The sequence below is a fragment of the Zalophus californianus genome, chromosome 9 (assembly GCF_009762305.2).
Source record: "Zalophus californianus isolate mZalCal1 chromosome 9, mZalCal1.pri.v2, whole genome shotgun sequence".
NCBI lineage: Eukaryota > Metazoa > Chordata > Mammalia > Carnivora > Otariidae > Zalophus > Zalophus californianus.
In genome coordinates, this window is record NC_045603.1 from 30,355,948 (window position 1) to 30,382,731 (window position 26,784).

Here is a 26,784-nt window from a genome sequence, read left to right on the forward strand (position 1 = left end):
TTTGGACCTACTAGCCTGAAAGTAGCCTAGGCTGGGATACTCACCTGAGGGGCTCCAGAAGATCTCCTGAGGAAAGTATAGCTCCACAATTAGATAGATGTCTTACAGAGGAGGGACAGTCAGTCTCCTTGCATCTCTAGGTGAGTGGTAAATGACACTACCAATGGGATAAGAGAATCAGAACCTGCTGCCTATTTAGAAATGTTGAAATATCCAGGTGGGTAATGTTTGGTTTCCTTTTGACCAAAGGTTAGCAGAGTTTTTATACATTGATTTATGGCTTAACTCTTACCTAAATGTAGTATTAGATCACGGTGTCTACCAACTTTTGTCCTTTGGAAAATAGATTGCTATTATCATGCTCTTGGCATTGATAAAGAGTTTCATCTTTTTTTAAACATGAAAGTGGCACTTAATTTTTTTAGCATCACAAAATGAGATGGATACTTTGAGACTAACGTGAGACAATGTAATATGAAGCAGGTTTTTCTCTGTGGGTATGGTGGGCTGTATTTCTGATACAGAGAATTTTGCTGAATTAGCTATCTAGAATAAATCCAGCTTTATTGAATTTGCATAGGTACTTGAACAAGATTCTCTTCAGTTTCTTATCTGTAAAAGTGGAGGTGGTTTGTGAGCTTTATGTGGAGGTATTTGGTATGGTTAGTGGGCCATTAATAAATGTTAGTTTGCCCTTCTTAAATATTATTTGCCACATGGTTTTAACCCGAGACCAGTTTCTCTGTTATTCACTGTCCCTCTATTACAGATGATCTCAGGATACCACCCAATCAGTGAATGCTTGGGTGGAAATTTGGGGTTACTTTTTATCTCAAATGAGATATCAGGATATATATTACATTTTATACAGCTAACCAGTGTTTTCAAAATCAAATGTTGATTTTTTTAAATAATGTATATGCTGTACAAAGACAATTTTGTCTAGATAGGTCATGAAAGCTGCTTCCAGAGACATGACATTTAAACTGTATTTACAGTAGAAGTCATAAACCATCAGCCTGCAAGGCCAGATTTAACCTTCAGTCAAATTTTCCTTGGACACTGTGGGTGTGGGGATATATATATGTGTGTGTGTGTGTGTGTGTGTGTGTGTAAAGCATTATGTATTGAGAGAGCATACACCAATGTAGGTTTCTGCTTTCTCTTAAAGTGGTAGGTTTTGTCAACATTGGGCATTTATTCCACCACAGTAAAAAAAAAAAAAAAGGCTAAAGCCAAAATAGCTTTAGGCATTAGTGTTGGGTTCAGTGTTTTTCTTTTATGTTACCCGCATGGCCCAATAGGCATTTGCATTTGCAGCCTATGCTCCAGAGGAATCAATATGGATTTCCTGGTTAGAGAAGAGCGGGAAGTATTTCCTAGTCAAAGGGAATTGCCAGAAGCAGAAACACAGAAACAATATATAGATTATTCATCCATCAAGTTGTATCATAGAGAAAAATTCTAGATAAATCTAGAAATTTGAGGTTCAAGTGTGATACTCTATTATACTAAGAACTTTGCAGCTTATAGTATTAACAGTAGAGAAATCATCATGTATTTTTAAGAAAATCTATTAGAAAAATAATTCTATCAGGTATATCAGTTTTACAGGAGAAACAAATGTAAAGACGGGATACCAGTTAGAAAGCAATTTTCAGTAGTTCAGGCAACAAGCAGGGAAGACAAGGTGCAGGGAAGGTTTGAGGTAGAATTCAAGGACTCATTGTCCTTTAAAGGTGGGTAGAGTAAGTGAGATTTGGAAGAGGTCAGATGACCTCTAGGTTTCTGTTAGGTAGATTTTAAAAAACATAGTCCCCTTTTTGGACACCCAGATTCCACTGTCCCTTCTCTGATGGAATTATGAACCCAACACTCACAATGAGGTGGGAGAAAGATGTAGATTTGAAAATTACTAGCACATACATGACAATTAAAGGTACAAGAATAAGTAAAGTTATTCTTAAAAGATACGGTGGTGGGGGGGAGTGAGCTACCCATAACACACCAACATTTTACTCTCGTGTTGTCTGGGCAATAAAACTGGAAAGATAGAAAGCCAACCAGAAAAGAACTGCATAATGGGTTGGGGAGGGGGGCATTTTAAGAAGCCTTTGGTAAATAAATAATGCAAACAAATTAAGTAGGATCACAACTGAAAATGAAGCCTGAACTAGGACTGTGGCAGTAGAAGAGGAAAGAAGAGATTACCTGGAGTAATTCAAGAAATACTGAATATCTTGAGATGAAAGGAAAATTGTCATTATTTGTAGGACTATGCAGTAATGCATTATTTGTTCAGTGAGTTTTTTTTCCTTTGGAAATACTTATTTTCTTTCGTAATACGAATTTTTCTTTGTAAACTAGGTACCAGAGGCAATAAAGAAATGTCAGAGGGCTGGAATTACTGTGCGGATGGTCACTGGTGATAATATTAATACTGCTCGGGCTATTGCCACCAAATGTGGTATTTTACATCCTGGGGAAGATTTTCTGTGCCTAGAAGGTAAAGATTTCAACAGAAGAATACGAAATGAAAAAGGAGAGGTAAGGGTTTCTTTAGTTTTTATGTTGGTGTATTTTTCATATAACATATAGAATATGCACTGTGTGTTACGCATCACACATGAAGACATGCAGCCTGCACCTAAGAAGCAAAAATACTAACATTTTAGGAAGTGAAAGAGACCTAGTGATAGAGATATTTCTCCTAAAGGGAGTGAGCACTTCTTTTTTTTTTTTTTTTCCCAGTGTAGGCCAGTTTCAGAAGTATAATACGTGTAAGTGAATATGGGAGGAAGAGTTAGAAAAAGCTGATACAGAGCATATTTTAGGGCACCTCAAACTCTGTGCTTTTTATACTATGTTAAGGAGTTTTTATTTTCATAGGCAGTGGGAAGCTTTTTAAAATTTGATATTATAATGATATGTATATATAATAGTGGTTCTCAAACTTGAGTATGCATTAGAGTGACCTGGAGAGCCTTTTAAAAACGTTGATTGCTAGGCCCCCAACCCAGAGGATTTGATAAGATGATAGGTTTGGGGCCTTGCTAAAAAATTCACATTTCTGACAAGTTCCCTTGGAGTTGCTGATGGTGCTGGTCTGTTAACCACGCTCTTGAGAACTGCTGATACATATGCCAGAAAGCTAATTTGGGAATTATAAAACTAGGTTTGGGTACATTTTAACTTTCACAAACATTTATAGATTGAGCAAGAGCGGATAGACAAGATTTGGCCAAAGCTTCGAGTACTTGCAAGATCATCTCCTACTGACAAACATACACTGGTTAAAGGTGAGTCGATTTTACAGTTACTTCAGTTTGTTAATACAGAAATGTGTTCCGTTTCCTGAAGTGGTGGTAATAGATATCGAATAATAGATTGGATCTTGGATATTATCTTTTCCAATAAAATCTTTTGACATTTCCTTTTGACACCTTCCGTGAACTGTGTTTATCTTCATTAAAACAGGATATTGCTCCTAGTGTAACCTTAGTTTCTGGACTTGGTCCTTGTCCAACATCTCAGCAGTTTCCATTTCTCTCTGTTTGTTTGTTTATTTTTAACCTCAGGTTTGTAAAACTGGCTGGTCAGGGTACTCTGCAGAATCACCTTGTTAATTAAAGGGGATATTTTTACAGCACAAATACTTACTTTTGTTTCAGGTATAATTGACAGCACTGTATCAGAACAGCGCCAGGTTGTAGCTGTAACTGGTGATGGTACAAATGATGGCCCAGCACTAAAGAAAGCTGATGTTGGATTTGCAATGGTAGGAACTTAACCTGTTAAATATTGAGATGTAATTTACTGGCTGAGTTGTTTGTTACTAGATTGCTGTTGACTATTTGAGACAGAGCACACGAGTGGGGGGAGGGGCAGAGGGAGAGGGAGAAGCAGACTCCCTGCTGAGTGTGGAGCCTGACACCGGGCTGGATCCCAGGACCCTGAGATCATGACCTGAGCCAAGTCAGGTGCTTAACCACCTGAGCCACCCAGGTGCCCCACTATTGATTTTAAACACTGTCCTTCAAGATTTGAGTGAAAATGTATGTGCCTAAATTGGTTTATAAGTCTGAGTAGTTTGTAACCACATTCATTTGATGCAGTGAAATCTGGTTAGAAGATGACTCTTGAAGAACTATAACATCATACATCTACCTTGTACTCTGCAAAATATATAAATATCTCATCTGATCTGAACCTTACAACAATCCTCTTAGGAGATAGGCTTTGAACGAGAGAGAGAAAGTGTGTGTGTGCGTGTGTGTGTGAGAGAGAGAGAGTTAAAAATATAATTGAGAGGACTCCTGGGTGGCTCAGATGGTTAAGCATCTGACTTCGGCTCAGGTCATGATCCCAGGGTCCTGGGATCGAGTCCCGCATCGGGCTCCCTGCTCTTTGGGAGCCTGCTTCTCCCTCTGCCTCTCTCCTCTCTCTCTCTCTCTCTCTCTCTCTCTCTCTCTGTCTCTCATGAATGAATAAATAAAATCTTTAAAATATATATATATAATTGAGAATCTTCCGTTCAACTGAAAATGTCTGTTAAGATTAACTGAATGTCATCATTTCATATATAATAGCTATGATCCTTTTTTGATGGGAAAAAATCTACCCCCCCCCAGTCTTCAATTTAGATTTTTATTATTTAAAGTGCTAGAAAATTTCAGCATTTCATTATTATATTCTTATACTCTAGCCATAGTACTGATGGAGTATTTACTATAAAATTGGTACCATGAAATACAGATGCTACATAAATGTTTAATGATTGAAATTAGGTTGTTTTATATCTCTGAATCGATTTCTTGTAGCCTTTCAGTGTTTGACTGAATATTCAGTGCCATAGAAAACTTAAGTATTCTGTTTAATTTTAACTTAATTTTTTTAAAAGATTTTATTGATTTGACAGAGAGATAGCAAGAGAGGGAACACAAGCAGGGGGAGTGGGAGAGGGAGAAGCAGCCTTCCCGTGGAGCACGGAGCCCGATGCGGGCCTCGAACCCAGGACCCTGGGATCATGACCTGAGCCAAAGGCAGACAACTTAACGACTGAGCCACCCAGGCACCCCTTAACTTAATTTTTTGAAAATACAGGTCCGTAATCACAGTTCTCAAATCTAAAAATCTGAAAACTGAAATTTCTTTCCTAAATTTGCAGTAGACTCATTTGACTCCAAAACTTAATTCTGAACGGATGTGAGGAAGTTACTTGTCCCACTTAACATGAACAGTCATAACCATTGTATAGATATTAATATGTTTTTATGGGGTGCTAACCCCCTCTGGGAAAATTTGTGATAGAAGATAAGTGCCTCATCTTTCTAAAATGTGGGAGACTTGAATTCTGAAACATAGTCTGGCCCACAGGTTTCAGATACAAGAATGTGTACCAGTGTTTATTTGTATAATTTGTCCCCCTCATATTGTGCTGTTAAAGTAGGGGTTTAGCAGAACCATCACCATGGTGGCAGCTTTTCAGCAGGCATGAGAGGGGTGGAAAGAGGAAATTATGCGGGTGAAGTGCTCTCAGCCAATAGCTGTGAACCCATAGATCCCCACCCTGCACTCTTCCAGACTCATTACGGTTAGCACACTTGTCTGAACTTCTGAAAACTTGTGAAAAGTAGCCGAAGGGAGAAGGAATATTTAAGTCCTGTTCCTTTGGCTGTGGGCAAATAGGATCATTATTCACTGTAGGGACACAAGATCACTCTGCTGCTCCTGAGGATTTCTTCGGGACAGCTGACCAGGAAGGCATTTACTTACAATGCATTTTAAAAAATAAAAGGCTTTCTTCCCAAAACTTCAGTGTTGCTAAGGGCTTTCAATACACACAGGTAAATATAGTATTAAAAATAGAAACACAGTACAGCAGCTGCTTTGTTTCATTTTTAAGCCCTGAAGGTTTTAGGCCCATTGTACCTCCTTTTTTTAAGGTAGCACATCAAAAATCTAAATCTATTTTAAAAGACAAAGAATGACTTAAATTTCAAAGCACTTTTGTTCAGTCAAGCTTGAGTTTACTTTGTGTATTTATTCAGTTTTCCAATTTCATATTTGAAAAGACAAATTATTTGGCTTGAGTTTTTAATAGATACAAGAAATTGCTGTTGATAAGTCATTGTTAAATTTGTCTTATTTGCAGGCAGAAATAGCATTTTAGAATATACTATCTATATATGTGTGTGTTCTCTATATATGTGTGTGTATTTACACTCTATATATTTAGAAAAGTCAACATTAAAATAAAATTTTCAACAGTAAAATAAGATTTACAAAAGGACTCTAAGCACATTACTAGCTTGTGAAGAGGTCTGGCTTTATCTCTATGTGGCCACTCTACATAGATTCCTTTTGATTGCAAGCCTCCATGGTAAATTTAAAATATGATTATATATTTTATTATATTGTTCTTACCAAAATTGAGCAAAGCATAACATACAGATATTTCTGTCTTCAAAGCCTGAATGCCATGATGGGTTTCTATAACCAAATATCTTTGGTAATAAAATCTTCCCTAAGGTAATTAAAATACTGTCTTTTTAAACTTCGGATTAATAAAGGATTTGTTTGTTTATTCTCCAAACCTTTAGAAGCTGCTTTCAGTATTCTGCCCAGAAACATTAGAAGTGAGTAGTTATCTCCTAAAGGTTCAGCACACAGGGAAATAAATAAATCAGAGCATAGTGGCAGCCAGTGAAGGACTAAACACAACACAAGGTGTGCATCCAGGCAGAAGACTCTGCCTGGAGAGACTGGGAAAGGTTTTCTGAAAGGAGTGCCATTTGAGTTGAGGGAGAGAAGAGGAGGTGGAGAAGTACAGCGCAGGGACCCTCTTGAGCTGTAAGAAGTTGAGCTTGTCTAGAAGAGGGTGTGCTCTTGGAGGAGAATGGGCTATGAAACAGGAGGACTGACCGGCGGCACCTGCAAAGGGCCTTGAATACTGAGATAAGGAATTTGTTCTTTCATCCAGTAGATCAGCCCTTCCCAAGCAGACCGATGGAGTAGAATAAGTTTGGAGATTCACAAGCAAGGCAGCACGTGACTCAGAGAAGCTCATAAAAAAGCTATTTAACTTTTTCTGATGGAAGTTCCCCAAACTTACTTGATGGTGGAACTCATTTTTATTTGGACACCGATTAACATCCCAAAATTACTTTTTAAATTTTGAAGGATTTTGAACAAGGGAGTGATGAGATTTGCATTTGAAGAAGACAGGGAATGATTAGAGGCAGGAAAACCTTGAGGCTTAGATGTGTTAAATATGTTGCACATTAAAAGTAAAATATTCCGATTAGAAGCTAGAGGCTAAAATTTTAAATTAAGATTGTTCCCTCATTGAATATTTTTGAGAAAAACTTGATTTGAACTTTGTTTTTGTGTTTATCAAAACAGTAAATGCATTTAAAAAGGTCATTTTATAAGACTTTTTAAGTCCCGTACCACAAATTACTTCTCCCAGCTCATTTTTTTGACAAAAGGAAACCAACTGTTTTAGCTGTTTGTTTCCCCTAATTGTTTGCCTCCATATATCTAAATGACATGATGGTGCTTTTTTATTTGTTAACTATAAAGCACTTGCTACTGACTTCTCACTGAGGAAGATTAGGATTTTTACGGGCTCACTGGGCACACACCACTGTCACCTCCATAATGCGTACTGCACACAACCTGTTCTGTCATTTTCCCCCGAGAATTAGATCATAATTTCGGATAGACCAGTATACAGTCCTTACAGGGACTGTAAAAGCTGTTCTAAGCTGAGCTGTGTAGTCTGCCATCATGAGTCTTACTTCCTTGAACAACTTTTTGTATTCCCTATAAATTGTCTTTTTCATTCCCTTTTTAAATCTATTTTTTATTTTAAACCTATTTTTTTTTCAATGTGTTCACTTTTGTGCTTAGTTTTTCTAGGTACTTAACATGAATTCATCACCAAATTCTCCATTCTTTACATCCGAATCATCTGGCACTTTTACATTTTTACCTTAGAAATACCTCTTCCAGACCTTCCAGCAAGCTTGAGTGTGTGTGGACTCTGCCAGGCCTGCTACCCAGCTGTCTTGTTGTTCTCCATACCTGAGGATTTCCCTTTCCTCTCTCATGTCAGACCTGGTATTTCCTGGACTCGATGTCATTGTCTGTTTTGATGTACTCCCTCATGGAGTAACGCTATCTTCTCCAATAGCTTTCTAAGAAAAGTTTGAGAATTAAACTTTTTCATAACTTTTATGACTGAAATCTCCACCCCCTCTTCTCTTGATTCTTAATCTGACTTGGTATAAAAGTCTCATTTGAAAATCAATTTTTCACTGAAAATTTTGAATTCATTCCTTCATTATTGTTACGTACCATTCTGAATTTTGAACCGTGTGTGTGTGTGTGTGTGTGTGTGTGTGTGTGTGTGTTTTCCCTCTTTCCAGAGATCTATGTGTCTTTCCTTAGTTTCCAGTCTTCTGAAATGTAATGATGTTTTTTCATAGAACAACTCTCTACTATGAAATAAACTCATATTCTTCAATTTTGTGAAATTTTTTTATACTAGTCTTATTTTGTCTCCACCATTTCTTCTTTTGGAACACCCACCCCCGAGTTCTTGAACTGCTTGGACTTACTATCTTTTCTCTTTTTTTCCAGCTTACCGTAACCTTTGTCATCTTGCTTTATTTTCAGGAACATTTCCTCAGTTTCTGTTTTGTTTTTGTTTTTTTTTAATTTCTGTGATCATATATTTTAATTTCCAAGAGTTATTTTTGGATCTCTAACTTTTTTGTTGTTGTTTTTTAGCATTCTATCCATGTTTCATTGATGTACCTGTTACCGCTCTAAGGATTTGACTTTTTAGAATAACCTTCGTCTCTGTAAGAGTTTGTGTCTCCATTTGCCTTTTTTTTTTTTTCCAATTTGCCTTTTGGTTTAGTCTTTCCTCAGATGTCAGGTGATTGATTCTTGGTTGTGTCTGCATATTTACTTCTGGAAAGCTGGAAAGCCTTGGGCCTTTGGATGGGATTTGTCAACCAGAAGCTTCTCAGTAAAGTGATCTGGCTTGGCTATTTCACTTGCTTAGTGTACCTTGAATTGCAGTATTTTCAGGTCTTTTCTCTTCAGATGATTGGATTTCCCAGAAAAGAATCTTCAAATCTGCTACCTAGAGGGCACTCCTGAATACTGGTGTTTTGGGAAACAAGGAGAGAAAGAAGGTGGTGGTCTCAACGCTCATTAAGCAGAGTTACTCTTAACCCCTTTTTTCAGTGTAGCACTCCTATACTGAGCAGTGCTTGGTATTCCCCAGTTTGGACCCTCTTTGTCATACTCAGTCTGATAAATTATCAGGCTGTCTTCTGCCAGGTCAGAGGGCATGGCAAATTGCCACTTGGCTGCATGGACTTGGGAAGGGGCCTTGAGGATCTAGCTGCCTTTTCTTTTAATTTTGTTATTAACCTACAACACCCGTACAGAAAAGTGCCTACGACATAAATGTACAACTGAATGGATTATCACAAGTGAGCAGACCTGTTCTATGCGAGGCAAGAAATAGATTATTACCTGTACCCACAGATGCTTCAGTCACATTGTCTTCTAAACATTGCCCTGTCTGTCTGTAAAGATAACTAGTATTCTGAAGATTACTTTTGTCTGTTTCCAAACTGTGAACATAAGAATCTTACATATTCTGAGTCCCGCATCCTTTATTCATCATTATGCTTATGAGATTTGTCTGTGTTGTTGTATATCACTGTAGTTCAGTCATTTGTATTAATCTACAACTTATTAATCCATCCCATTCTACTCTTGATGGACATAGTTGTTTTTAGTTTGGACCTTCTAGGTACTTCTTTAGTGTCTCTGGTACACTATCAAGAAATCCTTCTGTTTTCATTCACATCTTTACCCCTCCTTCCAGTGCTGCCAAGTACTGAGCCTTATGTAGGAGAGTCTGAGCCTTATGTAGGAGAGTCTGTTGTGCAAAAAAACTTAATTCTCTCTTCTCCCTCCTACTGGCTTAGGATTCAGCTTTCTGGGGTCTGCCAGCCTACTTGCTATTTTGTTATCTCCTCTCCAGCCTCTTAAGATTTCCTTGCAGTATCTCCTTTCCCATTAACTTTGATTCTGTGAGTTTTTATTTTAATATATCTTTTTGTGTGACTTTTGGGGAGGAACTTGGGTTATGCCTGTATGCATTCCTCCTTTTTTTTAAATCCAATTTGAACTTTATACCTTATTCTTTGATTTTTGCTCAGGTGGAATCTGAGATATTGTAGAATAACTATTACCTTCTTTTAAAGTACATTTAAGTCAGTCATTCAGTATAATGGTAAATTTTGGTTTATCGTAGACTATCCTTTCGGATACTTGAAAGTTATATTTTAAACGTTTAGTCTAATTCACAGAATTTTTTGTATTAGGGTATCGCTGGAACTGACGTAGCTAAAGAAGCATCCGACATCATTCTCACAGATGACAACTTCACAAGCATTGTTAAAGCAGTTATGTGGGGACGAAATGTCTATGACAGCATCTCCAAATTTCTTCAGTTCCAGCTCACTGTTAATGTGGTAGCAGTGATAGTTGCTTTCACGGGCGCCTGTATTACTCAAGTAGGTTCACAGTTTTGTTTTGTTTTTTATTAAAACGTGTTTGTTTTAAAGCAGAAATGTGTGTCTAATCTACCATTTTAAAGTACTTAAATATTTGAATAACCTGAAGCTTAATATTGTAGGTTAATTAATATGAAAATGTAATCCTGTTCTGTTCTTTGAGTTTTTAAATACAAAGGGCTTCCTGAGAATTGCTGAGTCCCTGAATAGTTGTGAATGTCTATTAGGAAACCTATCTTTTCTAGGATTCACCGCTTAAGGCTGTGCAGATGCTGTGGGTAAACCTCATAATGGATACGCTCGCTTCCCTGGCTCTGGCAACTGAACCCCCCACTGAATCTCTCTTGCTTCGGAAGCCTTATGGTAGAAATAAGCCTCTCATCTCACGCACGATGATGAAGAATATTTTGGGTCATGCATTCTATCAACTTGTAGTAGTCTTTACACTCTTATTTGCTGGTAAGAATTCAATGCCTGATAAAGCTTCGGTTGTTTTTGTTCCAAGCTAATCTCAGATGTTCTAATGTTGCCAATTCTTCAAGAACATAAGTTGTTCTGTTTCTCACTGCCCATTTGTCTTTACTTTCTCCTCTTTGTCAGTGGATGTTGCTAGGGAAGCACTGTGATAGATAGTGGGAGGAAGTAAATAAAGAGTCCTGATTTTTTTTTTTTTTTTTTTTTGTCTGAGCTCTGCCACTAACTTAGATATCGTAATTTTGGGGCTTCAGTGTCCACATCTATAAACAAGAGAGTTGTACTAGATAACTCCAGGTTTCTTCCAACTTTTCCTGTGCTGTCAGTCGAGATCAAATAAAGGTCTGGCTGGGTTGTATAATTGCATACTTTTCTTGAAATGTTAAATTATTTTGTATGATAATTACAAAGTAGTAATTTTTCATTCTTTCAGGAGAAAAGTTTTTTGATATTGATAGTGGAAGAAATGCACCTTTGCATGCTCCTCCTTCGGAACATTATACTATTGTTTTTAATACCTTTGTGCTGATGCAACTTTTCAACGAAATAAATGCCCGGAAAATTCACGGTGAAAGAAATGTGTTCGAAGGAATCTTTAATAATGCCATCTTCTGCACAATTGTTTTAGGCACTTTTGTGGTACAGGTGGGTAATTGGAAAAGATAGTTTCAAATTTGATGATCATGTGGGAGATACTAGATAAACAGTTACCTTATTCCAGAAATTGTTTGCTGCATGTGTAGGACTTCTGTGTATTAGCTTAATGACACGTAAAGAAAGAGTTTTAAATACCACATGTCAAGTGAAAATGTACTCTATCCTGAAATTCCACATATGAGCAGAGTGTATTAAGCTAATAGTATTTTAATTGCACTACTGATTCTGTGGTTGTGATACTTTACGCATAATCTGCTACCGATTGTTCATTCTATATCATTATCAAAACTTATAATTTTAATGTTATTTAAGGTAAATCTTACTGTTTAGCAGTTTCTAGTCTAGCTAGAGTGATCACTTAATGGCTTCGAGCAATTGGTAGTTAATTGTATGTCTACGGTTAAGTTTATTAAATAATAGTACTTGAAATGAATATTCTAAAATTCGTGTGATTCTGAATGCTGCTTCCTGAGTTGGTACATGCCAGTTTTTGATTTTGTAATACAGTTGACTCTTGAACAACACAGGGAATGGGGCATCAACCCCTACACTCTCCTCACCCCAATCCACCCCTGCACAGTCGAAAATCTGAGTATAACTTTTGAACTCCCCTAAAACTCTTAATAGTCTACTCTAGACCAGAAGCCTTACGAATAACATAAATAGTCCACACATATTTTGCAAGTTATATATATAATTCTTACAATAATGTAAGCTAGAGAAAAAGTGTTACTAAGAAATCATAAGGAGAAAATACATTTACGGTACTGTACTGTGTTTACTGAAAAAAATGTGTAAGTGGACTTGTGCAGTTCAAATCGTGGTGTTCAAGAGTCACCTGTCCCGTCAAAACAAGATGAAACTGAGCTTTTTCAACAGAGGAATCAGACAGTGATGGGGCTCGGTTCAAAATGAAGACTGAAGAATTTTAAACAGTTTATTCAGCCATAGCTTGTGTACTCTAGGTACAAACCCTAGACTTAATTGTTTCTGTAATAATTGTTTCTGTTTCAGCTTTCAATTTCATAAACTTTAGGAGAAATGTTGCTTACTTCCAACAAGTGTTTTCTGGAAGTATTTTATTCAGGTTTATAAAAAAGCATCATTCATGATATGTTAAAATTTTAGCTTTTACTTGCTATAAAATTGGATTTATGTTTTTAATATATGAGGACTGCAGAAAACAACTGCCTCTCTATCAAACAAATCTGGTAACTTGGTTCCCAGCAAAAATTGATCTACCCAAAACAGTTTAATGGGAGGTGTCATTCCTCAGTGCCTTATAAATAAGCCAGTACTACTCAAAGTGTGGTCTGTGGACCAGCTACTGGTCCATTTATTACAAGTCCATGGTGAGATAAGGAGCATGTGTCGGAATATAAATCAACAGCTTCATTAATCACACTGTGTTTCAAGGGAGGGTGTTTTGTATTGTTGCTGGAGGTGTGTGTTTGTAGTAGTAGGAGTGATACTGCCATGCAAACATGCATCAATTTATACTCTAGTGCCTGTTCCTTATCTACTTATCATGGAGCAGCGCTTTGAATAGCACTTTTGTAGACAGTTTCAGCTGGGTAGGAAAACATGGCCCTTGATTTACACATATCTCATTCTGTTTGTTTCTAAAACAGTCTAGCCAAAGTATTGATTATAGAGCAGAGGTACCTGAAGGGAGGGCTTCACGTTATAAGTTGTATTAAATTTAATTTCTGTCTCTTTCATTTACTAGCTGATTTTTCTTCTTACCTTTTTTTGTTTTGTTTTTGGACAGATCATGAAGTACATAATAATCCTTAATTCTTTGTAAATATTTTACCTCTCTTCTACTTGGTAGCAGTTAACACAGAATCGGTGTTTTCCCAAAATAATGTTTCATGAAACATTGATTCCTTCAGTTGCTCTTACATCCTCAGATAAGTATAGGAAGTACTGCCTATGTTACTACCTCTTGGAGTTTCTTAAAGCAGCATAACATTATAGTTACAAGTATAAACTTAGGAGTCAGCCATCATGGGGTCATATCATTGTGTGACTCTGACAAGCTGCAATTTCTTCATCTGTGAAATGGGGATGATAATATGAGGTCACATCACAGAATTACTGAAGCATTAAGAGAGACCATGCACGTGAAACTCTGAGCTCACTCCCTGAAAGGGAAATTACTCAAATGCCGGCTGCCTTTTTTTTCCTTTTCTTTCTTTATTTTTTTAATTAACAGCTCAAAGGCTTTGGGAAATCCTACAGTTAAGAAACTTGTTGGACTCTGTTTAATACAGCTACTTCTCAATTTTAGAAGATAGCGCCTAATTCAAGCCTCCCTCAGCACACGTTTTGGAAATGCATCTGTGCCCAGTTACACAATTCTGTAGTATCATGTTGATCTAAGGTATATATTAAAGAGTATGTGGAAACTTAGTCTCTTTTTCTTAGAGGTAAATGCCACAAGTAATTAGACAGTTTATTCCTTACAACTCTAAAATGCAAGATGATTTTTTCTTACAAAACTGAATCACTCCAATCATATTAATCATGGATTATTTGCCTAGCATCTTAATATATGCCTTTCATGTCCTTATTATACCAAAAGATAAAGGTTAAATTTAAAAAAAAAAAAAAAGGAAAACACTCACAGAAATAAATGTTTGAGCTTTCATGCTTGTTTTCTTGGTTTACCAAAGAAAATTATTTTAATTTGATACCTCTATTAAAATCAAAGCAAAACTGCCAAATTAGTTATAATTGACTGGTTGGGTTACTGAAAAACAGTTGGGACTCCATCTGTACAAGTGTACAAATAATCTTGACTTTGAAGAACAGTGGAAATGACAAATACATATCACTTGAATTTGAAATCTAGTACAGCTACAAAGAACGGAGTTCATACCTTAAGAAGTTTTAAAATGTTGATACCAAATTGATTCTCTTCAACTTCAGTATTAGGCAGCTACTGACTGCCATATCCAAGAGAAGTCTGTCAGACTCACAAGAAGGTGAATATTGATATTTCTTAATATTCCTATGTACGGTTTTAGGTCCTTGAAAGTAAGGAGAGAAGCATAAGCACTGTATTAAGGATTTCATCTCTGCTGGTCATTGGTCTTCTTTCTATTTATAAGGGAGAGCACATTTCTGAGGGTATACCACCTAAGTAAGCACCGTATCTCATAGAACTTTGCAAATGGCTTGTCCTCTCTTACCATTCATATTTGTCCTGACATCTAAATGTGAATTAAGAATGAACAGCTGTGTAGGAGGAAAACAAGAAAGATTGATATATTATCACGTTGACGTTTCATAATATATGGTATTTTCCACAAAAGTACACGTCTTTCGTGGAAAGGCATAAATTATTCAGAGAATTATACTAAATACAAGGGAATATAGTTACTTGGATTATATTGGAAACAGTGTAAAGTTATCTTCCTGATCAGGAGAACTTTGTTTGTTTTTACTGAACATAATTTAAACATGAAATACATATGCATTTTAAATTTTAAGCAGAGATTTCAGTTTATTTTCATTTGTCTTATTTTCAGCTGTGACTATGATAATACACGTCACCATCAGGATAATCGTTATTCAGCTTGAGTTTTAAAGGATACAGATTTGGGTAATTTTTGAAGTGTATGAAATGTAAAGTTTAAAAGATTTAAATAAATTTACTCTTGATTATTCCTCCAGATAATAATTGTGCAGTTTGGTGGAAAACCTTTCAGTTGTTCAGAACTTTCAATAGAACAGTGGCTATGGTCAATATTCCTAGGAATGGGAACGTTACTCTGGGGCCAGGTAAAAAGCTCATCATTTTTTGTTCAAACCTAAAGTGATTTTTTTTTTTTTTTTTAATTTCCAGTGTGTATTTTCCTTAATCAGTTCTGTTACTTAATTCTAAGTGGTTGCCGTTCTGGGTCAAGAAAGGGCATTCAGGGATATGGGGTTTTTTTAAATGTAGTATTTGTTCTCAAGTTATTGTTTGTGATGGTTATGCCTGTGTAATAAAACACTTTAAATTTCTTACATAGTTTTTTAATTTGTTTTTTAGAACAAGCTTTACAACAGTTACTAAGAGGATGCATTTTTAACTGGTTAAGACGCTGGTATCTGTGTCTTTTGCTCTATGAACTATTTTAGCATTTTCAGAGTAAATATTTTTACAAAAATATTACAATATTACATACTTCAGATGTTTCATCATTTTATTATCTAATTTAATCCAAAATACAGCTAAGGAAAAAAAGCTCAAGTTTCAGTTCACTTAGAGAATGTTTCCGTAAAAAATAGTGGTATCTGGATAAATGAGCCACAAAATGACATTTTCAGTTCTTTGGATTGATTGGCTTTAACAATATATGTATAAAATACAATGCCTAAAAATGAGATATACTTCGTATTTGGCATAGGCAGCTGACTTACGAAGGCATGTCATTAGTTTAAAAAGATAACTGGTGACGGTGTGTGCATTGTGCACTTTAAGTCCGTTACCATTACTGAAAAAGTAACTGATAGTCTGTACTAATCATGAATCAGAGTTAACGTATGTTATGATGTGCAGCCAGTGTGAGCTAATGTACTGTCGTTCTACAAGTCAGTCTAAGCAAACGTTCGTTCAGGTTTTACTGAAACTTAACTCAGTCTTTATGTGCCTTTATCTTACTTTTCTCTTAATTGTGTTTCTAGGTTCTGAGGTTTCTCTTCTTACTCCTGTTGCATGACTCATTAATAGAGATCTTCTTTTAAGTATTAGGATCCGTACTCGGGCCACCTTTCTTCATTGATTACCGTTCTAGTTATTTCATAATGTTCCCTCGTAGGCAAAAGAGAACCCCAAAACCTCCCAGACCATCTGGCTAATTTCAGGAAGAGGAAATTCAGAACAGCCAGCATACCCAACGGGGATCAGCTCCTGGCTTTGGTTGACATTGTTGATTTTACGTGTGTCCTGGTAGAAGGAGCACTGATTCTGGTTGTCAGGAGACCTGTTCCACCTCTGTGAAATGCGGTGGTTGGACTAGAAGGTCTTTAAGCAGTTCTCATTCTGTGTGCTTATTTCCTCCTGATGAGCCTGACTTCCTGAAGGAATGGCTGTTAACATTTACAGTTTGATACATATTTATTACTATTTTTTGTCCTCTTTGTGTTTCCTGGGGCATCTGTTCCTGTTTGGTGTCATGACCAATCAGTATTAACCCAGTTTTAAAGAGTTTCATTTTGTAAAAACAAATAAATTTAATAAGCAGAAAAAACTATTTTCAGTTTAACCTTGACAATTTTTTGGATTTGGTATGTTTTTTTTCTCATTGAACTCTTTCAGCACTAATGAAAAATGAACTTGTTTTGTATCCAAAAAGACCACCTGCCATTTTTGTTTTATTTTAAATAAATATAATTAATGTGAGTTTAAGTTAATATATATATCAGAGCATATTTGTGTGCTTTACTGTCTTGAATGTCTTACTTAAAATATGAAAGCTGTAATCAGGTTATTTCCCCTCAGGAAAACTTTTTACCATTCAAACTGAAATCTTTTCTGTAGTTGAGAAAAGAACCTATTTTGTTGTTGTTGCTCTGAGAAAGCAAGCCTGACGGACAGGATCTCATTGCCTCGTTGGTGACAACAGTTGGCCACACTTCAGACCTCTTACACCTTTTGTATTACGGTTGATTGGTTTAATTTTACTCGGTTTTGATTTATTTCTAAGTTCTTTCCCCTGTGTTGTAGCTTATTTCAACAATTCCAACTAGCCGTTTAAAATTCCTAAAAGAAGCTGGTCATGGAACACAAAAGGAAGAAATCCCGGAGGAGGAGCTTGCGGAGGACGTGGAAGAGATTGACCATGCTGAAAGGGAGCTACGGCGCGGCCAGATCTTGTGGTTTAGAGGCCTGAACAGAATCCAGACGCAGGTATGGGCCTGGCAGAGAGGTATGAGCGGCCGGCGGTGGGCACGGCGGTGGGAGTGTGGGGGCCCAGGGCTCTGGGACCTGGGGAGGAGGTCTGAATGCGCTCCTTAACTTCCTTTCTAGCCTTCCCAACCCACAAAACTTACTCTTTTGAAAAATAATACTGGTGCCTGGAATGAGTGAAAGTTTTTAACTGATGGTGAAGGAATGTGTCTATATGCCCCTCAGCTCCTTTTCTCCTAGCTTCCCACCCCAACCTTCATCTCAAAATGCTACTCTTGCCTATTTATCTGCTCTGTAAAAAGTGCCTTTTTCTTTACTTTTTATATGTTTATAGTTGGGATGGTCCTTTCTCTTGTTCTCTCTCTCTCTTGCTGAGCAAGCTGTCACAATCTCTGATTCCTTGCAGATGGATGTAGTGAATGCTTTCCAGAGTGGAAGTTCCATTCAGGGGGCTCTAAGGCGGCAACCCTCCATCGCCAGCCAGCATCATGATGTAACAAATATTTCTACCCCTACACATGTAGTGTTTTCCTCTTCTACTGCTTCTACTACTGTGGGGTGTGAGTGTGTGTTCCTAAGTGCATGAAATTAACATTTCCTACTTCACACACCTAACGGTTCTCATTTTCTCCTTAATGTTTAAATTCATCGTTCAAGCTTTTCATAAAGCTTTCTTTTCGTAAAGTGGATTGAGACCTCAAAGTGTTGTCGTTGTTGTTGTTTTATTTCTTAGAGGGCTAGATAACAGGTCAAACAATTGCAGCCAAAGATGAGATAGGAAATCCGTGAGCTCGTCTCTGTGCTAACTCTGATAGTTAATATGGGGAATAAAATGGTAGCTTAGAATTTGTGAAACTACTATAAATTTTTGAGTATATGCCTTTCAACACGTTCATCCTGCATGGTTTCCAAAAGCATGTGATTTGAGAAACTGATCTAACAGAACTGAGAAATTACATTTTTAAAGCTAAAAATGAATCTAACGTTTTGACTTTTATCTTGTTCAGTTGGCAAAGTTAAGTTGGTACCCTGAAGAAAAGATCTCAGTATATAGCCAGTTATTTGCCTTCTTAGCCTAGATTTTGTGGCCTTGCTTTGAATTTATTTACTTATTTATTTTTGAGAAGCGGTCCCTGTGTAAACTTAAAAGTTCTGTGGTATTTATGGTTTTTTTTTCTTCTGTCATAATTTCTATTAATTGACTAGAATAATATATCTTCTTTCAGGTTTTTAGTAAACGGCAAATTCCCCAAAAGCCTTTTAATCTCTTGTCATCCTTACTGTGCAATACAGTCTAGATTTCATGGTAGATTCTCAGAATATTGGAGGCAGTAAAGATAAAAACCCACCCCATCCCCCAAATCAGCTGGAATACCTCTGCTTTATCTTGTATTTGGGTAGAGACCCATCTTTTCCATTTGGTCCTCTGCCAGTTAAGGACTAGGAAACGAGAAAGCTGGAGAGAGGATGAACTGAAGAAGAAAACAATGCTATTTTAAGGAGGACAGTTTACTCAGTGCCTGTTTGTTCACTGTTTGCTTAAGTAATTTTCATTTGTCATTTTTGACAGTGTTGTAGAACAGGCGGAACAGGAACCACTATCCCATTTTGCAGGTGTGAAAACTGGAAGTTTAAATGACTTGTCCATGGCTGATAAGCAGAGGCAGCATGATGTGTGGCAAAGAATAAACAAGTACTCTAAGGACAAAACAACTCTGTTAGGATGTTAAATTTACATACATGGACAGATAGGAATCTTCCTTTTAAAAATTACCGTGGTTCTGTACCTTACCCAAATGAAATGGTGTATGTAAATTGCCTGGCGTTATGCCTAGGACAGCTAACGTCCCAGTTACATCCCTCCCTCCCCGTATCTATGGATTTCACATCATTCCTGGCTCTTGAGGGCTTATTACCACTCATCCTTTCATCTCCTACTACTAATTAATGTTTCTTTAGTTGTGATCTGTAAACACTTGCAGAAGGCCTACCGTATGCCAAGGCTGTGCTAGAAGGTCCAGACTTGGCAGTCTAGTATAGGAACAAAAAAGTACTTGTGAATTTCTACATGGTAATGAAACATGGACTATTACAACAGAGTCTGTCACCCACTCTGGGAAGTCAGGAAAAATTACCCAAAGAAAGTAACTCCCAAGCTGACCTTTGGTAGGACATGTACCAGTTGAGGAAAGCAGGGCCTCAGTGATAGGCACTAAAAGTAGTAAAATGTCAGGTGTTGATGAAACTGGAGTGGACAGTAGGGGCAGGAGTCTGTATATCCTAAAAGAAGGATGCAAAATGAAACTTTATCCTGGAAGACTCCCTCAGAATTTTATATTTGAAAAATTTCAAACCAACAGACAAGTGGAAAGATTAATACATGAATACCCTTCACCTGGATTTACCACTTCTTAATAGTTTATGATGTTTGCCTTATCTGTTTATATATATGTTTATATTAGTATATACATTTTTTCTGTACCATTTGAAAGTAATTGACAAAGATCCTGACATTTCATCTCTCAATACTTCAGCATGTACCTCCTAAAAATAAGTCTCCTATGTAATCATACTGTATTATCACATCCAAGAAATTTAACATTGATCTCATTCTATGGTATACAGTCCCTATTTGGATTTCTCCAGTTGCCCCCAAAATGTCCTATATTATAGCATTTTTGATCCATTTTCTCTACATTTATTTATTTATTTATGACATTGACTTTTTTTTTTTTTTAAAAGAAACCAGGCCAGTTGTCTCATCCTCCATTATGGATCTCATTGTTTCCTCATGATTAGCTTCATGTTAAACTTTCTAGACAGATTTATCTCATGGGTGGTGTGTGTATTCATTTTTATTTCAGCAAAATTTTGAATAATTGACTCTTCATTTGGAGATTGTCCCATGACCTTCGGTATGCTGTCTTTACTCTATTTCTGTATAATTGTGTTCCAGACTTTACATTAAATCTCAGACCCACTGAAGGCCCCTCCTGACTCAGAATCTGCAGTTTAACAAGATCCCCAGGTGCTTTGCATGCACATTAAAGTGTGACAAGCCCTGACATGACATTGATACTTGTGAACTAACACTGTTTTAGATTTGCACATGTATTAACTCACTAATGAGTCTCCCATAACAACCCTAGAAGGTAGGTACCACTGTTATTTCCCATTTTATAGTTGAGGAAATTGGTTTGTCTTGGGTTCCTCAGCTAGCAGGTGACAGAGCTGGAATTCACACCCAGACCTTTAACCTCTGTCTTCCTCACTTCACCATGCTATACTCTTTATAGAGCTAAGTGAGCAAGAAGTAAAGCAGCCTACTGCAGACAGGGCTTGGTAAATGCCGGAAGACAGCTTTGAGGAGAGATATTTTAATCCGTTTTAATCAGAACTGAGCATATGTTGTTCCAAATGGCAGAATTCCCTTCTTCTTAAGGCTGAACAATATTTCCTGTATGTAGGGACACCTGGGTTAACTCAGTCGGTAAAGCGTCTGCCTTCAGCTCAGGTGGTGATCCCCAGGGTCCTGGGATCAAGTCCCGCTTCGGGCTTTCTCAGCAGGGAGCCTGCTTCTCCCTCTGTGCTGCTCCCCCTGCTTGTGCATTCTCTCTGACAAATAAATAAAAATCTTTAAAAAAAAAAAAAATTCCTTGTATGTATATATGCCACATTTTCTTTATCTGTTCATCTGTCAGTGGATACTTAATGTTGTCTCCCTATCTTGGCTATTTATAATGCTGCAAGGAATAAAGGAGTGCAGGTATATCTCCAAGATCCTGATTTTAGGGGCACCTGGGTGTCTCAGTCATTAAATGTCTGCCTTCGGCTCAGGTCATGATCCCAGGGTCCCGGGATCAAGCCCCGCTCAGTGGGAAGCCTGCTTCTCCCTCTCCCACTCCCCCTGCTTGTGTTCCCTCTCTCGCTGTGTCTCTCTCTGTCAAATAATAATAAATCTAAAAACAACAACAACAACAACAAAAAAAACCTGATTTTAATCCTCTGGATAAATTCCCAGAAGTGGGAGTCTTAAAATAGTCAAACTCCTAGAAATGGAGAGTAGAATGGTGGTTAGGTAGGGGTAGAGAGAAATGGGGAAATGTTTATGAGGGGGTACAAAGTTTCAGTTCATGCAAGACCAGTAAGTTCTGGAGATGTAATATATAGCATGGTGACTTTAGGTAACAATACTGTACTTATATACCTGAAATTTGCTAAGAGGTTGGATTCCTAATTATTATTACCACACACACACGGTGACAATGTGTAGTGATGGATTATGTTAATTAGCTCAACTGTCATGATTATTTTAGTGTGTATATGTGTATCAAATCATCAACTTGTACATCTTAGATATATACAATTAAAAGAGGTGGGTATAAATAAATGTTACCTTTTTAAAAAATACATTGAAATGTCCATTTGAAGAAATGTGTTCATTTTTTCATTATCATTCTTATGAGATGATTTTGATGACTATTTTTCTGGAATGTCAGTATTCGTGATTTCTCTTAACATTTATGATAAATGTCTTCATTACTAAACAGGATTCATTAGAATCAATGCAAAAGCAGACCTATGTTTGAATTGATACTGAGTAGATGCTCAACTATATGGATTTTGTCCCTTTTTTTTGTTTTGAAAGTCTGTATGACACTGGGTTAATAAGACCTAATGTCAATGTGTGCAGCAGTGTTTTTGCGTTAATTACCCATTAACCTCTTTTCATCTATACAGCAGACTTCTGTATGGGGGGGTGGCGAGTGGTTGGGCTATATGTTTAAGGGCAGAAATACCAAAAAACCTTGTGTTTTTGCAAAATTGTTGACAGAAGAATCCCAGAGGGTTTGGGTTTTTTGTTCTAAACCTGTTCTTCCCAGTGAACTGTAGTATATAAAGTGATTTAAGTTTTAATATTTGTAGAGAAAAACACTAATGCTTTATAGACAAATGGCATATACTCAAATATTTATAGCTGTTTAATGGCATTTTATAGATATTTATTTGGGTTTTGTCTTTTTTTATTTTTTAAGGGAATAGTGGGGTAGATGTGAGTTCATTGTGGCATTCAGCTTATATTTGCTTGGCTTTTTCATAGTTGGTGACACCCTAATTCCTAGCATGATAAATAGTAACCCTTTGTGCTTGACTTTGTTTAACTTACTTGAATTGTTTTCAAAAATTATACTTTTTTTTTATTTTAAAAATCAGCTAAAGCTTGTGTATGATCAAGTTTTTGTTTTGTTTGTTTTTGTTTTCTTAGGGAAAAAAGTCCTATAAAATGGCTATTAAATTTTTAGCCAGTGACAATGAGATTTTCTCAGTATTACTTTGAATTCTAACTCTTAATTCTTAGAGTATGTGGTTTTGTTGTTCTGTAGTGTCCTACTAAAATTATTCATTTTTTTTACAGTGTATTGCAAGTTCCACTGCATTACATGCAAATATGATTCACTCATACCTAGCTGTTTGTGGATTCAAACTCATAAATGAAACATTTTTAAATTAAGCTAATAGTATACTGACGTCTTTCTGTGTTTTCTGATATTTACAGATTCGAGTGGTGAATGCATTTCGTAGTTCTTTATATGAAGGGTTAGAAAAACCAGAATCAAGAAGTTCGATTCACAACTTTATGACACATCCTGAGTTTAGGATAGAAGATTCAGAGCCTCATATCCCCCTTATTGATGATACTGATGCTGAAGATGATGCTCCTACAAAACGTAACTCCAGTCCTCCACCCTCTCCCAACAAAAATAACAATGCTGTTGACAGCGGGATTCACCTTACCATAGAAATGAACAAGTCTGCTACCTCTTCATCCCCAGGAAGCCCACTACATAGTTTGGAAACGTCACTCTGATTGTAAGCTGAATGTTAACACACTAGCTGCATTGTCAAGAAACAAATTGCAACTGGGTCTTTTCACATATTGTGATGGACAAGATCGTATTCTTGTCTTTGGACTTCAACAGAAGACACACTTGTACGAATGTAGATTTATTTTTTTAAAAAAAAAAAAAAAGCAAAGCTTTCTGCCAGACTGAGGGTGCTTTTTGGGGGGTGGGAGAAATGAACTGACAGATAAACAGTAACTCAGCATATGCTGACCTGTGGATCATCAGTAGTACCTGAGAATGGTCCTGAACAGTGTGTTAGCAGAGCTTTAGTTTATCTCGGTCCTTGATGGGAGAGGGGGGGGAGTACAGCTACAGCTGGGCAAACAAGCAAAGAGCCCTGGATCATTGAATTGATGCTTTAATTTCTGCTGTTGGCTGTTAATAATTTGGATTATTTATGTTTATAAATGATACAGATCTGTTTACAAGGTTTGTAGATACTTTTTTTGTTCCTGTTCATAGATGGGAAGCTTCCTTATAACTGATGCAGAGAAAAATTAGTCCTTCAAATACTGCTGTATTTTCAGGAAAACAAAAAGGGGTGTTTCTATTGAAACTGTACTAAATTTTTGCCTACAATTTACCTTGTTAAATATTGTAGATAAATTGCTAATACTAATAGCCAAATAGATAACACTAATGCTTTGTTTAAAAAAAACCAAAAAAACAAAACAAAAGAAAACAAAAAAACATGAGCAGTGGTGTTTAATGAAGTTATGGCATCTGTCCTAATTAGTTTCTTAAATACATTTACTACTTAATGGTTTTGAAACAACTGTTTAATTTTTAAAATTTTTGAAAACTTGCTAATAACCTTTGTTCAGAATTTAGTAGACTGTTTAATGTGGGACATCAACTACATAATGAAAGATGCTTGAAATGCTTTTGTTATTTCAGGCAAATCAAATTAAATCAAACTATCAAACTACAAGAGAACCTTAGTCCTTTTTGTTTTTGTCTAAACATGTTAGCTCAGTGATGTCTTGGTGAACTGTGAGTGAACTGTATTGATTTTTCTAATAAATCCTTAGAAACCTTCATACAGCATGAGGGCTGTTGGCATTTTGAAAAAGGTTAACAGGTGGAAGCATACATGTTTTCCTTTTGTTTTTCAAACTTGTTTGTAAACATAAATATGCCCTTTTATTAAATAAATATACAGCAATGTTTTTTTTTTAAAAATTTCAGCTTCTTAATTCTGCATATATAGTGCATCAGTCTGTTCTCTTTAACCACAATTGGAATAAATTTCAAGATGGTAACAGCCTCATGAAATACCGCTTTAATTCCCCTGGTGGTAAATATCTAATAGAATCACATTAAGAAAATCATTGCAATTTCACCATTTGACATAGTCTCCATAGAATTTGGTTTGTCTAAATAGTCTCACAGTCTAAAAAAATAATAATAATGATCACCATTATCTTTGATACATTTATTGTATTTGTAAGTGGCCAAATAACAAATTAGGTAAAATGAGATTATATGAAAAGGTGGAAACGGTCCTAAAATATGTATAATTAAATATAATAATTAACCATATGCTTTCAGAATGCCCATCTCTAAGACATTTGGGTTATTTACGTCTTTGTTTCTTTTGTCGAACTTCTCCCCTTTTTTGCCTCTGTCTTTACCTTTTAGGAACTGGGATTGTGTTAGGGCCCAGATTTCACCAGGTATACGATCCTCAGGCTGACATAAAGTTTACGAGGACTATGACATCTGAGCATGCTGACCTAGCAAAGACATGTTTAGTTGATGGTGCTTGATACTTTTGGTGGGTGGGGGGAAATCTTTTTCTCTCCATCAATCCTTTGCAGTAATCCTCTGCAAGTCTTAGAAACACATTGGCTCTGTCAGCATTTGTAATTGTACATTTATTCATCAGGTATTTATAGTGAATCATACTGTAAAAAGAGGTAGCATGATATGCTGGAAAGCATACGAGGCTAGGAGTCATGACCTGGTTTCTAGTCTTGGTTTTGCCATTAACGTGCTGCATGACCTTGGGAAAATCATTTACCCTAAATGAGGGTGGTGGACTAGACTATCTTGAAGAACCCTTTCAACTCTTAAAAATTGACCCTAGCAACTGGAGAAGCCTACAAGGCATAGGGAATAGAGAAAAGGGAAATGTTTTCAGTTTTCTTTTTTATTTTGGTTATGCTTAAATATGAATGTAATTTCCAAAAGATTTAGACGTGCATGTGCTTTGGAGGATTTGTATTGAGCTTTTACAGTATTCATTTTTCAACTCAAGGCAATGGCTTTTTACACCAACTCTAATCCATAAACGGGTCTTCTGACATCCATGAAGTAGTAGCAAGACATGCTTAGTGTGTATTTCTCTCTTTGAGACACTGTAATTTCTACCAGAAATTTCCAGAGCATTATGTAAGTAGAAAAAAATGCAAGCAAGCTGTTAAAAGATCTTGGATCCCATTATATAGTATGTATAGCTGAAATCAGCATCTGTAATTCAATCATTTTTTCTCTTTTATCCTCTAACCAAAAAATTGTTTAATTTTGCATCCCAAATGTTTTTAATCTTTGTATATTTTTTAAAAATCCTTTTCTCCTCATCATTGCCTTTTTTGTGGTTGTAAATAGACTTACTTGCACTTTGAAGATGAGTTACTCCTTGTCATCTTACAAATATGTGATATGGTAATTTTCATAACAGATGTCAGTTTTGAACCAAGAAATGGTGATTTGTTTATAAGAAAAAAAAAACTGGCTTCATTTCTGTGAAATTGCTCTTTGAAAATTTCTTTTTACACGTGTAAGCCAACTGAGATACCGTGATGGTGTTGATTTCTTTCAATGATGCTTACCATCTATTTTAGCCACTGAGCCTTTTATTATTTGTCTATTTGTAAAGTTTATTTGTCTTAACTCATTTAATAAATATACTGTTTATCTGTTTCTGAATGGGGACTGAACTTTTTGAATATTGAAATTGATCAGAGCATCATATTTTGGAATTACCTTTTTCTACTTGAAATTTTAAAAATCTGGTTGATGAAAATTCTGTAATGTACTTGAAATGTTATGGTTGTGTTACAGTGAATCGGTGTTCTAATATGCATGATCTTGCCCCTAGACCGAAAGTGGGTATATTGTCCTCACTCTCCTACCCATAGTCTTCGATCTGTACAGCAACTCTAGATCATTTCTACAGTCTTATGAGCATGTAATCTTTCGGTCTTAGAAAAGATTAGTTTTTCACAATAACTGT

At 36.4% G+C, this 26,784-nt stretch overlaps 1 protein-coding gene across 5 annotated transcripts in view; it reads left to right on the plus strand.

Annotated features, from left to right (window-relative positions):
* The window catches only part of ATP2B1 (ATPase plasma membrane Ca2+ transporting 1), a 123,564-nt gene extending 97,087 nt beyond the window's left edge, over positions 1–26,477 (plus strand). For 2 of the 5 annotated variants that reach the window (XM_027591799.2, XM_027591800.2), the window contains exons 13-22: positions 2,368–2,547; positions 3,212–3,299; positions 3,672–3,778; positions 10,416–10,607; positions 10,853–11,066; positions 11,515–11,726; positions 15,420–15,527; positions 17,458–17,640; positions 18,047–18,133; positions 23,198–26,477. In XM_027591799.2, the coding sequence (XP_027447600.1) occupies positions 2,368–2,547; positions 3,212–3,299; positions 3,672–3,778; positions 10,416–10,607; positions 10,853–11,066; positions 11,515–11,726; positions 15,420–15,527; positions 17,458–17,640; positions 18,047–18,133; positions 23,198–23,509 (1,683 nt within the window). In that variant the 3' untranslated portion in view covers positions 23,510–26,477. Of the gene's footprint in view, positions 1–2,367; positions 2,548–3,211; positions 3,300–3,671; positions 3,779–10,415; positions 10,608–10,852; positions 11,067–11,514; positions 11,727–15,419; positions 15,528–17,457; positions 17,641–18,046; positions 18,199–20,596; positions 20,616–23,197 lie in introns of those variants that run through there. The other 3 variants (XM_035729087.1, XM_027591803.2, XM_027591801.2) reach the window with 3 other exon arrangements.
* The last annotated feature ends 307 nt before the right edge of the window (positions 26,478–26,784 follow it).